General features: G+C 36.9%; 1 protein-coding gene across 6 annotated transcripts in view; it reads right to left on the reverse strand.

Moving 5' to 3' along the window:
* TRPC4 (transient receptor potential cation channel subfamily C member 4) overlaps positions 1-16837 on the reverse strand; it is a 144374-nt gene that overhangs the window by 31134 nt on the left and 96403 nt on the right. For all 6 annotated transcript variants that reach the window (XM_088022200.1, XM_088022199.1, XM_088022198.1 and 3 more), the window contains one exon: positions 4429-4568. In XM_088022200.1, the coding sequence (XP_087878326.1) occupies positions 4429-4568 (140 nt within the window). The remainder of the gene's footprint in view (positions 1-4428; positions 4569-16837) is intronic.

Below are 16837 nucleotides of genomic sequence, written 5' to 3' on the forward strand. Positions count from 1 at the left end.
GTAATATTTAGGAGAAAACCAGTCCTAATGAAGATAAAGTAACATTTTATAAGTGTGGCCAGGCATCAACAAGCTCTGGATTAACTAATATTTCATACATAGTGAGAAGAGGAAATGGTCAACAAACTGTTTCAAGGATTAAAAGCAAATAAAAAAAAAAAAGCTTACAATTCACGAGCTGTGAAATGTCCATGAATCAAGGTATTTAAAGAACTACCACAAAACCTTTCATGTAAGGAGGAGAATAGTGAAGTCACATATACTTTTGTACTGTCTTTGGCTGTACAATATAATGCTATTGTGTGGTACATAAAAATTAAAAACAATACCGAGTGTTTATATTAAGCTCTACTTATGACATTAAATGTGTTTGTTAATGTAATCTTTGCAAACATTCTATAGGATTTGATTATTAGTGTCATTTTACACATGAGAAAATTGAGGTATAGATTAAGTAACTTGTCCCAAATCACACAAGTAGAAAGTGGTATAAGTGGTACTCAGATCAAGTACAGACCATGGCCTTAGTTAGAAGGACCCTTTGGTGTGTGTGTGTGTGTGTGTGTGTGTGTGTGTGTGTGTGTGTGTGTTTAAAATCATCTCTAGGTGGGGAGCCTGGGTGGCTCAGTTGTTAAGCGTCTGCCTTCAGCTCAGGTCATGATCCCAGGGTCCTGGGACCGAGCCCCGCATTGGGCTCCCTGCTCCGCGGGAAGCCTGCTTCTCCCTCTCCCACTCCCCCTGCTTGTGTTCCCTCTCTCGCTGTCTCTCTCTCTGTCAAATAAATAAATAAAATCTTTAAAAAAAAAATCACCTCTAGGTGAATGAATTACAAAAGGATAAATCAATTAAGCAAGGGTGGCCCTTCTGCCAAACCTATTCTAAAAGTTTCTCCCCTTGGATAAATCAGTTTCTGAAAGGTTTTCCTTTTGAGGAATGACAGGTTTTTTTGGTCTGGGTCCATGGCTTGGCTGAAAAGACCTAGGGCTGGATTTTTGCTTCCATTTATGCACCTTCGCACTGGACGTAGAACCTGTACAATCCTACAGAGATCTGAATTATAACTCCCTGGTAATTTTGCCTGCCCCAGAATAGGCAAACTATTTACCAGGAAGCAGCATCAGGGGATTCCATCTACCTCATGTTTCATAATTAATAAATCATCAATCTTGTGGCTCTTCCCTCTTAATTTTTGTTTTCAAATCCAGCCCTCCAACAGCTTCCCCTATGTTCATTGCTCTACTTCAGGCATTCATTATCATTTGACTCATTCTCTGCTTACATCTCATTAATGCCCCTCTTTATTAATAGAGCAAATCCCACATTCTATAGCAGAATGTGAAAAGTCCTTCTTATCCTCCCCTCATCCCAATTTACTGGATCATTTCTCTTAGATATTGGCCTCCTTTATACACTCAGACTTTTTTGCACATTGTGTCTTTTCTCTCTGGAATTCTCATGCACTTTCATGAACCCAATAGGTGCCCACTGGCTCTGTCTTCCAGGACACCTCCAGTAGAGTTTAGTTCCTTCTTTGATGCTACCACAGTCCCTGTTGTAGAGTTTATTGTATGGGAAGGTTCTAAAACTGATACGCATGTCGCTTTCCTCCACCTGACTGTGAACTGCTTGAAGGCAGCGGATTTGTCCCAGGCATCTTTGCACTCTCAGAAAACAGATGAAATCCTGGTTTGTTAGTGTGCTCCCAGAAATTCTTACTGATTGATTCACATAATGGTTGTTTGCCTTATTTATAGCAGAGTCTATTTTTGTAGACAAATATGGCCTCTTTTCCAGAAATAGTAACTTATAAATTAACTAAAAATTAGCATGAAAAATTGAATGATAAATAAAAAAGAAGTTAAGGAAGGGTGAGTCAACAAGTTGGCATTACAGGCTCCCAGAGTAAGTGTTCTTTTGATTATTATCGTCATTCAATGGGTAATAACATTGGGAACGACATTAAATAACTTGCCCCAAATCATACAGGTTTCACATGGTAAAGGCAAGTGTGAATCCAGAGCTCAAACTTTTTTCAACTAACATAAAGTAAATGAAGGGACATAATAAAGATATTTAAAAAGGCAAGTCCAATGAGCTCATATTATATGAAGGAGGAGGACATAGGAGTAAAAGAGAAAGAAGAAAAATTAATAATGCATGTTTATTCTATAACAGGCATTTTAATTATGTCAGCTTATTTACTGCTCATACCAACAGCACAAGGTAAAAATTATTAGTCTCCTTATTTTATAGATGCGGCACAGAGAGGCAGAGAAACAGGTCAATTTCAGATAACTAGTAAGTGATGGAGGAAAGAAGTGAGCCCAGAAAACACTACCCACCAAACTCCCCCGCTGCAACTCAAGTTTTAGTCACACAAACTAATCACTCAGAAAGAACATTCCACACTTTACATTTACAGTCATAGCTGAAATCCTATGACCACAGTGCATGAACAAACTGTATTTCTTGAGATTCCATGTTATTTACATCATTGTCATCTGAGGTAATTCCTCTGCCTTTCCATCTCCTCTTTGCCCCTTCACTCCTTCTTCATCACATGGGGTGGGTGAGTTGAATTTTAAGCATAATTTTTTCCTTGTTGTAGTATAAGGGAGAATGTTTACATTTTAATATTAAAATAGATGTTGCACATGAAGAACTTACAACTTTTTAAGAAAATTCAAATCCTGTACCTAAAACTGAGACACAAAAATTCACAGGTATTCATTAATTTATGTAATTGTACCCACCATATACCAGAGTTCTTATATTAAATGTATACTAAATGTATATTAAATGTTCATATATTAAAATGTATATGTACTATATGTAAACACCATATAAATGTAATATATAAAAATATTCTGTATCTTAATATAAATATTGCATGTAAAATATGACAAGTTCTTTTTGATATCAATCTCATACTTTTCTTAGCTGTTGAACAGAATTATACAGTCCAGCATCATTCAATGTGTCTTCCTTAGATCAACTACATCAGCATCGTCTGATGAATTTGGTACAAAGGCAAATTTAGGATCCTCCCTAATATTCCTACTTTAGAATTTCTGGGGATGGAGAAAGGGAATTGCCTTCCAGGTGCTTCTTGTGCACCTGAAAGTTTGAGAACTGCTACAGTCCTATAACACCAGAATTTTATATTCGTATGGGGCCACAAAAAAGCAGATATATTACTTTTTCGTAGAGAGATGGATAAAACAACTTTATAGATATACTTAAGGGTCATTACAAAGAAAATAGGAATTGGACAGATATGCACTTAACAAGAGCCTGCCCATCTCCTACATAGATGCATAACCTCCTTGTTTAAGACAGTACCTTCCGCTCTCTTAAGGTCGTCAAGGGCATTAACCTCAATGCAGGTAGGAAAAATTACCCAATTATCATTTTATTCTTAAAATATAGCTTGCTTTACGTGAAATTGGCAGGCAATGTTCTTTCCTAATGTCTTAGTGAGTGCTGGCAACATTTTAATTGAACAAATTCTAGAAACTATGGCTTTTCCAACTTTGGGCATTTTTGACCCTGACAGAACTGAATACTGCACTAAGATACTCAGGCTGCTATTTTAAGAAGTAGATGAAATGGACATGAGTTCACCTACATGGTAGTATTTTCTAGATCAGATCACTAAATTGCATGAATCATTCATGTAAAGCCTAATTAGACACTCTTTATTTTTTACTAATACAGTAATCATTTTGAAATAAATTTTTTAAAAAAGGAGAGGAAAGGAAAGAGGGAAAAAGAAAGGCAAGAAGGAGATAATACTTTGGTTTGAAAAATATCCCCCAAAGTACAAAATAATCCAGATTGTCATTGCAGAGCAAAAATGTTTTACATAAATTCTGTGGTTTGGAAAAGACTGATATTGTACAAAATCTGGGGGAGTGATGGGTGTATGGGATTTCAGGCACTGTCATATTGAATGGGATGAGGAGAAAGAAATTATATTCTGCTCTAATTATATCAAACTATATTAGTTTGAGCTGAAATAATTCAATGCTTTGAAAGAATAATATTTTGATCTATGTAATGTTATCGGTTAGTTATAACTGTTAAAAATAGATTTTGGTTGCCAAAACTTAAACAGTGTTTAAGGTAGAATTTCATTAGAAATGGAAAGGATTAGAAATGAGAGTAACTACTGTGAGTAATTTTGAGGCATCATTCAATTTAGATGCAACTAAATTGGGTGACAACTTCAAATTGTGAAATTTTTTTATGACTATAAATTGGGTATTATCTATGTATTTTATACCCATCATCAACAAAGTCATGAGGAGGTGAACAGCACATATACATAATACTCTAGGTAACATTATTAGTAAAATTAATAGCAATCAAAGGTGTATCAGTATTTATCAGAACTTATGCTTTACCAACAATATAAACAATAGTTACCTTTATAAATGCAACAATTTTCAAAGAGATTGTTGCCAAATATAAGGAATTCATCACAAAATCCATTAGATTCCACCAATCATGGATGTAATCTTGAAGTCCACCATCCCACATTTGTTTAATTTCTCCCCATATAAAACCTGAAATTACAGAAAGATTCATCGTTAAATGTGATTTTCAATCAAATTACTAAAAATAGAGATATGCAACTTAAAAATTATAGAATCTCAGAGCTGCAAGAGACTTTATTGTTTCACTACATGAAAGATCTCTTTTTAAAGACAGTAATATTCAGTCTCAGCCACACTTTAAAACTTACAGGACACTGAGCTAATTGTAGAGAATGTTCTTAGGGCAGTTTCCCTTTCTTTTATTCATTTGATACATTCATAAGAAGGTGCAGTTTTTGAATCAACTGTAATTTCTCTGCACTATATATTTTTCTCATGGAAAATATGGTAACACTTACTTATAAACAACTACTTAAAGACATATTTCCTCCAGAGTTGAAATGACTCAAAGATTCATGAAAAAACAGTGTATCTGGTGAACATAACTGTCTTAATTCCATCAAGCAGGTACTTTGTTTTGCTTTTGTAAGCAGTTAGCAACTTCAGGGATCTGATTTCAGTTCTGGACACAAAACGGTTATAACATGCATGATGTTTCATAAGAAGACCTTATATCTAGCAATAGCTTTGAAACTATATCCAGAGAAAATAAAAATCCCTTTCTTTTATAATGGTCATATTTTTAATAGGAAATGTTTTAATTTTCAAATTCTCGGAAGTACCTATAAAATATCACTATGTATCATTCTATTTCCATAATCTTATTAAAATTTTATAAATCTAATTTTCAGGCCCAATGATGAAAGAGAGAGATATCAAAGGGTGTAGAATCAGGAAATAGTAAAGTGATAAATATGATTTCATAACTACATTAATATAAGCAAATAAGACAACTCTATTAATAATAGTCTGGAATGTCAAATGTGTAGCACAGTGTTTCACAGCTGTCTTGCACTAAAAGCCAGAAAAAATCAGATTAACTATAAAATCATAACCTTTCATGGACCTATCAAAGAGATGGGAAACCAAAGAGCCTACACTTCTAAGGAAAGCAGGTTCCTCCAGAGAGCCTCAGGGTGAACATTAGCTCACCCGTGGCAGAGTGCAGGCGTAAGAGACAAATGCATCATGCAAGAGAGTAAGAGGATTTCAGAAAGACTTTTAAATAAACTTCTAAAGGCTGAGTCTGAGCTAGCACAAGAAGGTAGAACCCCTGGGACACAGATACAAGGGGAGTCTCCAGCTCCTTGCGTGCTCTTTTGCATAGAGTACCCCTCTTCCTTAGGGAGCACAACACATGAGCCCTATGGGAGAAGCAGGAAAGAGTCCTGGGCCGAGGGTTTACACCAGTGTCATTCAAGGTTTCCTACCACAGGCGGGAGGTCAGGAAAGTCTCTTCTGCACATGACCTGCAAAGTGTCACTGCTATAAGTAGTAAGGTATAGAGCATTGAGAACCTCCATCCCTAATGCCCAGGCATCATCCTACAGAAGTCTGACCCTAGACCAGGACAACAGAGGATCTGCCTGTCTTACATCACCAGGCCAACAAACAAAGTAACGAGCAGAAGCTGACGACCACTGGAGGAGTGGCAAGAGCATGGAGAGAGAACCCCTCTGAGGCACAAATGCACAGAGGAGGCCAAAAGGTGTGGGTGGAGCAGGAATTCTGAGAATAACCCTCTTTCCTACTTGTCTTAGTCAATTGAGGCCACTCTAGCAAAGTATCACAGAGTGGGTGTCTTAAAACCACAAAACTATTTCTCATAGCTGACTTCTCTTTCTCTCCTCACATGGCGGAAATAGAGCAACCTAGCTCTCTGGCCTCTTTGTATAAGGGCATTTATCTCATTCATGAGGGCTCCACCCTCATGACCTAAAATGCCTCTCAAAGTCCGCACCTCCAAATGCCATCACCTTGGGGGTTAGGATTTCAATATGTGAATTTGGAGGGGACACAGACATGCAGTCCCTAACACCACCCGAAGCAGAGTATATGGTGCTCTGAAGATGACTGTAGCAACAAAACTCAAACCCGGCTCAGCTCCCGACTACATTGCCTCAAATTCCTGCTTGATGTTCTCGTAGAAGAAAATGGCATGTCCATTTTCCGATGTCAATGCTACATGTACTTCTGTCTGGCCTTCTGCACAGGCAGATGTACCATCTCCAAATACACACATGCAGGCACACTCTGATACATCATATTCAAAATGTTTTAAAAAGATAAAGAAAAAATATTGATGGCATCAGGAGTGGGGGTGGGGTGGAATGGCATGGCATTCAAAGGAAGAAATCAAAGACTGACATCAAACTTGTTGTCTGAAACTATGTAAGCCAGATGCCATTATTACAGTGCTGAAAGAAAAGAAAAAATAAAAGTTTACCCAGAACTCTATACACGGCACAAATAACTCTAATAAATGAGGGTGATTGAAAGACATTTTTTCAGACAATCAAACACTCAGCTTATTGCCATGAGACCCATGCTACAAGAATTGCTGAAGGGATATATTTTAGGCTGAAGGCATATGATACTGAAAAAAATTAGGTTTGTAAAAAGAAATGAAAACCTATATCCAGGAATGGTTAAAAAGAAAATAAATGTAAAAGATATTTTTTTTAATTGCTCTAACAGATAATTGACTGCCTAAAGCAAAAACAGTAGCAAAGAATTGTGGTTTATAACATATATAACATATAGAAAAGTAAAATGACAACATTAGCACAGAAGATGAGAGAAAGGAATTAGAAACATACTATCATAAAGTTCTTACACTACATGTCAACAAAATAAATATTATGTGAAGTTAGACTGTGACAAATTAAAAGTTTATATTGTAAACCCTAGGACATTCTCTTAAAATATTTTTAAATGTAGGGGTGCCTGGGTGGCTCACTTGATTGAGCATCTGACTCTTGATCTCAGCTCAGGTTTTGATCTCAGGGTCGTGAGTTCAAGCCCCATGTTGGGCTCCATGCTGGACATGGAGCCTACTTAAAAAAAAAAAAAAAAATTATATATATATATACACACACACACACACACACAAATATATACACACATATACACACACACATATATATACACATTTAAATGTATAAAGAGCCAGAAATATAAATAAACGTGAGATTATGAATAATTTGACAACAGGCAGAAAAAAGGGAAAGTGCAACAAAGAACGGATAGAGTCAATAGGAAAAACAATAGTAATGGGGTAGATTTCAAATCCATCGATATTAATAATTCCATTGAATAAAATGTATGGTCTTAAAAAATGTATAGTCTAAACACACCAACTTAAAGACAGAGATGGTCGTATATAAAAATGCAAAACACAACTATATTACAATTCATCAACAGGTTAAAAATGAAAGAATAATAAAGACACTATGAAATACTAATCAAAGGAAAGCTAAAGAAAAGGAAAGTTTATTGGCTATATTAATATAACTAGATATATTTCAAAAGAAAGAATGTTACCAGGTAGGTAAAGGGATACTACTAACGTAAGGTTGAAAAGGCCAACTCACTGAGAAGACAGAACAATCCTAAATATGAAGGCAGCTAACAACATAACCTTAGAAGGCAACATGCCATAATTAAAATCGAAACAAAAAAGACAGAAAGGTATAAATATAGTTAGATGGAGACCATAGTATTCCTCTCTGTAGAACCTGTAGGCAGAAGTTTGGTAGGAATATAGAAATTCTGAACAACACCATCAACAACCTGACAATGGCAGAATACACTTTTTTCAAGTGCGTGCATATGTAGTATTCGCCAGGAGAGACTATATCATGGGCTATAAAACAAACCTTAACATATTTATGCAAATGGAAATCATAGAAAATGTGTTCTATGACAACATAATAAACGAAAAATCAGTAACAAAATGTATTTGGAAAATCCCCAAATATTTTGCAATTGAACAACATACTTCTAATAACCCTTGGTCAAAGAGGAATTTGCAGAATAATTAGAAAATATTTTGAAACTGAAAATGAAAATAGATCCAAAAAAATAAAATCTGTGATGCAGCTAACATAGCACTTAGAGTGGAATCTATAGGTTTAAATTAAGACTTTATTAGAAAAGAATAAAAGTCTCAGTGATCTTAGCTTCAACTATGACACTATGAAAAGCAAAGCAAACAAGTTAAGCCCAAAACAAGCAGAAGAAAGTAAAAGAGATAAGAGCAGAAGGCAATAAATTTTAAAACATAAACCTTGAGAAAAATCCACAAAAACCAAATCTAGTTCTCTGAAATGATCAGTACAATGGATAAAACTCTAGCCAGAATGGTCAAGAAAAAAAGAGGGAAGATACAAATGATCAATATCAGAAAAGGAAGAAGGGGCGTCAATACAGATCTTAGGACATTATAAGGAAAACAAGTGAATAAAATGAACAACTTGATACCCATAAATTTCACAACTTAAATGAACTGAACATTTTCCCTGAAAGACACTAACTTCTAATCTCAACTCAAGAGTACAAAGAGTAACCTGAATTGTCCTATACTTATTAAAGTATTATGAATTCATAGTTAAAAACCTTCCACCAAAGAAAAATTCAGGTCCAGTTGCTTTATGGTGAATTCTACCAAACATTTAAGGAAGAAATAATACTAGTGCTAAAAACACAAGCAGCGAACACTTAATACAAAAGGAAAAAACATCCAAGAGGCAAGCAAGTGTTGTTCTGATAAAAAAAGTTTGACAAAAATAATACAATCAAAGAAAACTACACACTAATAACTTTTATGAATATGCACAAAAATCCTCAACAAATATTAATTAGTAAATTAAATAGAGCAATATATAAAATTGATAATAACGGTTTTTCCCAGGAATGCAAGACGGTTTCAACATTTAAGAACCAATCAATGTGATTTATGCTATCCATAGTCTACTGGGGAAAAGAGATCTCAATAGATGCCGTAAATGCATTTGACAAAATTCAACATCCATGCATAATGAAAACTTTGGCAAAGTATGAATAGAGGGGTAATTTCTTGATTTGATAAGGGACATCTATAAAAATATACAACAACCATGTTTATTTTGCAGAGGGCCAGAGAGTAAATAAGTTAGCCTTTGCAGTAAATGAATGGGTGTGGCTGTGTTACAATAAAACTATTTATAAAAACTGTCAAGTGGCGCCTTGGTGGCACAGTCTGTTGGTTAGGCATCCAACTCTTGATTTCGGTTCGGGTCAGGATCTCAGTCAGAGTCCTGGGATCCAGCCTGCATGGGGCTCGGGCTCAGCGGGGAGTCTGCTTGGGATTTCTCTCCCTCTGCTCCTCCCCTTGCTTTTGTGCGCATGCTCTCTCTTTTTCAAAAATAACATAAATCTTAAAAAAAAAAAAACTGTCCAAGGGTCATATTTTCCTGCGGGGCGATAGTTTGCCAGGCCTTGTCTAGTATCTTGATTGTGGTGGTAGTACACGATTGTGTGTGTCAATGTTTTATATCTCTGTGCCCTGAAAAAAAAAAAAAGTAATGCTACAACTTGAAGGCAGCAAAAATGATGAGAGATTGATGCTGACAAATGGAGATAGGGATAGATTACAAATAAAGAAATACAATAAATATCTAATACGTCATAAATATAATAAATATAATAAAATATCAATTGTGATATATTGTTGATAGGTATGTTTGAAAATTCTCATAATAAAACTTTGGGAAGAAATAAAGGTGAATTAGACTTTAATAGTCTATCATCATTTAGTAAAAACTAGAAATGGTTATTTATTATTATTTAAAATTTTTTTTTTAATTTTAAGTTAGATTTAAATGAATAACCCTAGGTAAGGACTGATTTCAGTTGAACTAATTTTAATGTGCACTTTCAAAAAGATTTAATGTAAATTCCAGTTAGTTAACATACTGTAATATTAGTTTCAGGTGTATAATATAGTGATTCAACACTTCCATTCATCACCCACTGCTCATCATGTCAGGTGCCCTCCTTAATCCCCATCACCTATGTCATCCATCCCCCACCCACCTCCTCTCTGGTAACAATCAGTGTGTTCTCTATAGTTAAGAGTCTGTTCTAACTTCAGGCTCTTAACTATGTGTGCATTTTAAAGTCTGCTATAGACCCTGCTTTATTCTGGATTTGGTGTTTCTATCCCAGCTTCTCCTTTGAGGGTTCTTTCAGAAAGAAATCCCTCTTGAGAGCTCAGATAACATAGGGACTTAACTGGGGAGATGATAATGATCACTGCCTCCATGTTGAAGAAAGGAATATAACAGACCTGAGTAGGACATGATGGTCTGATTTTAGAGCTTGTGGGAAACTTACAATTTATATTACCCAATGAGGAATAGGTACACTGGAACCCGTTTCCTCCCTTCATTCTATGGTGCTTTTTCCTACTGAGCCTGGGGACAGTCTCAGAAGTCAGCACATACCCACAACCTACATAAGAAAAACTAAGGCCAAAAGAGACAGTGTAGTGCTCCACTACCAGCTGATAAAGAAACCAGAACTCAAGCTCCTGAGGCAGTGCTCTTAGACAATGTTTTCTTATTTCTGAGATTTCACAGTGTGGCTTATTTGTTTTGTTTCATTTGAAACTTTGCCAATTCCCAGAGATGAGAAGATGTGTGCACTGCAATCATTAATTGAACAAATGCATTTCAAGTGAATTTTCACCAGAGATAAGAATTTTACTATATCAGGTGAGTGAGGTGCTAGGCTCAGCTCAACTGGTAATCAGCTTTGTAATCTTAGACAACAGTGTTCTAGTGTTCATTACCTCATTTCAAAAGAAGAGAGGTTTGGATTATACGCAGAATCCTACATAAAGAATCAACAATCATACAAATCTTACCATCTACCGCAATGGTATGAATAGCCAGACATTACTTCTTCCTATCTGGATTATCAAATTTTACTAAAATCAGTCATCGCAATAGCTTCCATGAAAGATTAAAAACTGTTTGTACCAGAGGACACAGATTTGCTTTGGTCTGCCCCCAAAAGCACAAATTGGATCTTTGATATGAAAATTATAGAGAGAAATCTTCTTGCCCAATGTAAAGAATGCTTTGGCAATCAGAGTTGTTCCCAAACTGGAATGGATCACCTTGTGGGATCAAGACTCCAATCCAAAGCCTGGAATGTCTTCCATCACTCAGGCTCCTGAGAAATTCTGAAAGTAGGTGCAAACCTGTTCCATCTGATCTCTAAAGGGCATTCCAATTCTATGAATTCGTGATTCTGTTGTTTTCAAATTTGTATGTATTATGAAATGAAACATATTTTAAATACCTGTTAAATAACCAGAGTGTTTATATCTTATTTCCCTTTAGTGATAAATTGTTAGCTCTCTCCTCGCTTCTACTGGAAAGCCAAATGTATCAATAGCTACCAAAATAGGTAACTTCAAATATTTTATGGATAATTATGTAAGGTAATAAAGAAGCTATGGGAAAACTTTTATAAAGAACTAGTTAGGAGCTCAGTACAAAACAACATATTAACCTGGAGCTCTTTAATATCTGAGCAGACTCTGTTCCTATTAGATGGGTTCAAGAAGATGGTACTTCTATTGGAAGCTTGGGCTAGATGACCTCTAAGGTTTTCTAAGAAGGGGAACAGCAAACACAATTCAGAGATATTACAGTTCCTTTGGAGTTCAAGGAGTAGGCATTAAGTCTGGCTTTCTGGATCACACAAAAAAAATTCTTTCACTTCTGACCTTTGTAAGTCATAGCTGTGTGGGTAAAACAGAGATCCTGATGAAACTGAGCGTTCACACCATCATTTTTTAACCTGAGCTGTAAATAAGACTGTCAGTCAGTATTTGTTGGCTAATGGGGTTTGGGATCTTGTTGTCTTAGAACACCAGAATGGAGTAGCACTTGCTAGAGCTCTAGTCACTGCATATGTGTTTGGTAACTATTGATTTCTATTTCTTATAAGCACGTTAGTGAAATACCAAGTTTCCTCTGCTCTGGTGACATTCACTGAAATTTTTGAAGAAACAAGCCTTTAGAAAAGCTAGAGGGTGCTATTAACTGGCTGAAGTATGCATCCAGATCAACTATTCCTGGTAACTAGTCCGAAGAGAACAAAGCTTCAGGGAGCTTCTGTCACAAAATGTTTGTCCTGTTCCCACAATGGGAACATTTCAAAATTGCTCTCTGCTGTTTATAAACAGATGACATGATTTCTCAGAGTCACGGTGGAGGTCTATTACAAGCATGGATGTTGAGAATGTGGGGACCAGCAAAGGAATGATCATAGTGCAAATGAGTCAGAGAACTTCCTTTGAAAGATATTTGTGGATGCCTGGAAGTCTTTAGTATTTTTTTCCCTACCTTTCCCATAACAGTTTTCGTCAGGGCTACTTGAGTGTCCGATTATATCCTATCGTGTGAAGCAGGCTGTGAAGATAAGATGAGGTAAGCAGACCTCAGATGCCACATTTAACAGCCCGGATTTCAGATGAGAAGTGTGTAATTCTGTGAACAGACCTCTTGTCTTGTTCTTTCTCCCTGTCGGTATTTACACAAAGGACAAATAACTCTAAACAAAGAGTGAGTCACCTTTTCACCTAGGGCAACCTCCAAGGGCTTGTTATGGCAGCCCAAGAGCTAGTCGAGGGACCTGACCTTGGAAGTCTCTTCATAGAACACTGAGTTCTATGCTGTGGCACCAAATCAACGTAGATAAAAAAGAACAAAAAAGAATTCCTCCCTGCCGTAGGTGTTTCTTTTATTTATTTTTTTTCCTCCCCAAATCAGGGAACAAAAAAGTGGTCTCTGGTGAAAATTTTGCTTTTGCTTAGAAAAATCTAAATGTAGTTCTTTACTCAGTGGAGACTCACATTCTGCCGGACCCCAAAAATGTGCCAAGTTAAGGGGCAGCTTCTATCCTCTCAGTGTTATATTTAAAACCCAAATAGAGATAAAGAGACCCCACTAACTACTTTCTGAAGACAACTTACAGAAAATTGTAGCCACACCCTGCCCTCTAGGGCTTATAAAGAGGCATTAGGACCATATCTTTTACCAACCACCTGGCTCTCCAACCCCATAGTCTATACTGAGAGAACACTTGGAATAAGTGGCAAGAGAGCCGTGAGGTCAGGGTCATACACTTTTTGTGCTAATTGGAATACCAGATGGATAGACGAAGGTGACAGCTCACCAGCACTACCACCTTCCTAAATCAAGTGAGGAAGACTCTGAGAAAAATCCCTCATAAATTTGGGGGAATTCTACAAGGAAAAACTGGCATTTCAATCCTTACTGGAGTGTCTGCTCAGGCATTTGGCTCACTCCTCTCTCCCTGGGTCTAGCTTGTCAAGGACAACAGACAGTGTGTATTGGCAGTAAGGTAGCTAGCCACAGCCTGATCTCCTGCCATGACATGAGGCAAGGTTTTGTGATGCTCTCAGGGAGTGAGTGCTTATTACAGGAAGAAGCCGAGCTTTAGCAATCATGCCCTCCTGTCCTTGCCAACTACTGGTTACAAGGGTTGAGGGACTGGAAGATGTCAGGCAGAGCTGTGTTGTGCTTCCAGAGAACTATGCAATGTGGAGGTACACAAGGCCCTCTAGAGAACACTCATGCACTCATCAGGAGAGTCATGAGTCATGGCCTGTCATACTGGCTACACAGTATTAGCCTGAGATGCATACAACCAAAAGGAAAGAGCTGTGACCAGGGTTCCAGTGAAGTCATGAAGACTTGTAACTTTTCTTGTCATCCCTCTTCCCTACAACCACCAAAGAGGAGAACGTGAACAGTTTGTGCCCCTCTTTCCATTCCAGAGTTGGGGTTGAAGGACGAGCAAATGATGGACAATTCTAGGTTCTCTGAGCCATGGGCCAGGCCTTTGTCAAGAAGAGGAAAGCTTTAAACGAATGATAAGCCTCAAGTTTTAAACTGAACTGGGACTACTTTAAAAAAAAAAATTATTTATTTGACAGAGAGAGAGAGAGCGAGCACCAGCACAAGGAGGGGGAGAGGCAGAGGGAGAGGGAGAAGCAGACTCCCTGCTGAGCAAGGAGTCCAAGACGGGGCTCAATCCCAGGACCCTGGGATCATGACCTGAACTGAAGGCAGACACTTAACCAACTGAGCCCCCCAGGTGCTCCTGGGACTATTTTTTAATAACTTAAAGTTTCAGGAACTTGTATCTACTAGACATATCATCAAAGTACAGGAAAATGGTATCTGGTAGAGGGTGCTTGGGGAGAGTGATCAGAAGTTAAACCATTTCAGGTTTAGATTCTAATGAGTTGAGACTCTTTAATAAAGCTTTTACATGAATACATACTTTGCATGAAATTTTGCTTCCAGAATTGTTTCTCAATTGTTTAAAGACCTCTGGAATATCTGAACTAATCAACCAAGGGGAGAATTCAAAATCTACATTTTTTTGTAGAAATTCACAATGATGATGACTTTAGTCAGCTGCCCACACTTCAAGAAACACTGACTTAAAGGGACAGTAAGACATGTAAAAGAATAAAACTGGACAACTTTCTTACCCCATACACAAAAATAAACTTAGTATGGATTAAGGACTTAAATGTGAGACCTAAAACCATAAAAATCCCAGAAGAGAGCATAGGCATTAATTTCTCTGACATCAGACATAACATCTTTTTAGATGGCAAAGGAAACAAAAGCAAAAATCAACTATTGGAACTACATCAGAATAAAAAGCTTCTGCACAGCACAGGAAACAATCCACAAAACTAAAGACAACCTACTGAATGGAAGAAGATATATGCAAGTGACATATCTGATAAAGAGATAGTATCCAAAATATATAAAGAACTTATACAGCTCAACACCCAAAAAACAAATAATCCAGTTAAAAAATGGGCATAAGACATGAACAGTCATTTCTCCGAAGAAGACATCCAGATGGCCAACAGACACATGAAAAGATGTTCGGTATCATTCATCATCAGGGAAATGCAAGTTAAAACCACAATGAGATATCACCTCACACCTGTCAGAATGGCTAAAATAGAAAACACAAGAAACAACAGATGTTGGCAAAAATGTGGAGAAAAAGGAATCCTCGTGCACTGTTGGTGGGAATGTGAACTGATGCAGCCACTGTGAAAAACAGTATGGAGGTTACTCAAAAAATTAAATATAGAATTACCACATTATCCAGTAATTCCTCTACTGGGCATTTGCCCAAAGAATATGAAAACAGTAATTTGAAAGAACACATGCATCGTTATGTTTATGGCAGTACTATTTACAGTAGCCATGTTATGGAAGCAGCCCAAGCATCCATTGATAGATGAATGGATAAAGAAGATGTGCTCTGTGTGTGTGTGTGCGTGTGTGTGTGATGGAATATTACTCAGCCATAAAAAATGAAATCTTACCATTTGCAACAACATGGTGGATCTAGAGAGTATAATGCTAAGCAGAAAAGTTAGAGAAAGACAAATGCCTTATGATTTCACTCATATGTGGAAGTTAAGAATCCTACTCAATTTTGGGGGCAGTATTTGTGGAGCCTAAAGGTTTTAGCTCTGGAATTACACAATGAAGTATGAATCAAGTGGCTAGCATTTGTTAGCTCCTGATCCTGGACAAGCGATCTAACTTCTCTAAGCCTATTCCCTTCAATGAAATGAGATACAAACAACATTTATTATGATTCAATTAAGTGGAGCTACTATGAAGTTCAGATAAGAACACACATTCAGAGGGGAGGGGGGTAGGGGGATGGGTTAGCCTGGTGATGGGTATTGAGGAGGGCACGTTCTGCATGGAGCACTGGGTGTTATGAACAAACAATGAATCATGGAACACTGCACCAAAAACTAATGATGTAATATATGATTAACATAACAATAAAAAAATGAAAAAAAAAAAGAACACACATTCAATCATTTATCAGGGTGCCTACCTTCTTAGTTTCTGCTTAGTTATTACTGCTACTGCTATTGTTATTCTGAACTCACGAAAACCACTTCAGCGACCCTCCGTCTCTTACGCTGACCCTCCCTCATTTAATATCTACTCCTCTTTCCCTATCTTTTGCTCCCATCCCTTGAACCATTTGAATCATGTTGCCAAATACTCTCTTAAAGCGTGCTGATTTCACTTTCGGGGTACCAGATAAGTATTGGTCATGACCTAAAATGCTTAACCTTCTCTCTGATAAAGAAGTCATTTGGCCAGCAATAGGATGTGCCCAACAATTTAAATCTACATAAATTTTTCATTGTTTGAAATCTTACTGTGTTAGTCTTGATAAATCTTGATAAGTCTTAGTAGAGGTGACCTTAAACTTTTTTCCCCACAGATAAAAAGGAAAATGATGATTATATGTCA

Source organism: Eumetopias jubatus, unplaced genomic scaffold, assembly GCF_037043125.1.
Source record: "Eumetopias jubatus isolate StellerSeaLion01/CBP00866 unplaced genomic scaffold, mEumJub1_p1.0 scaffold_3, whole genome shotgun sequence".
Classification (NCBI taxonomy): domain Eukaryota; kingdom Metazoa; phylum Chordata; class Mammalia; order Carnivora; family Otariidae; genus Eumetopias; species Eumetopias jubatus.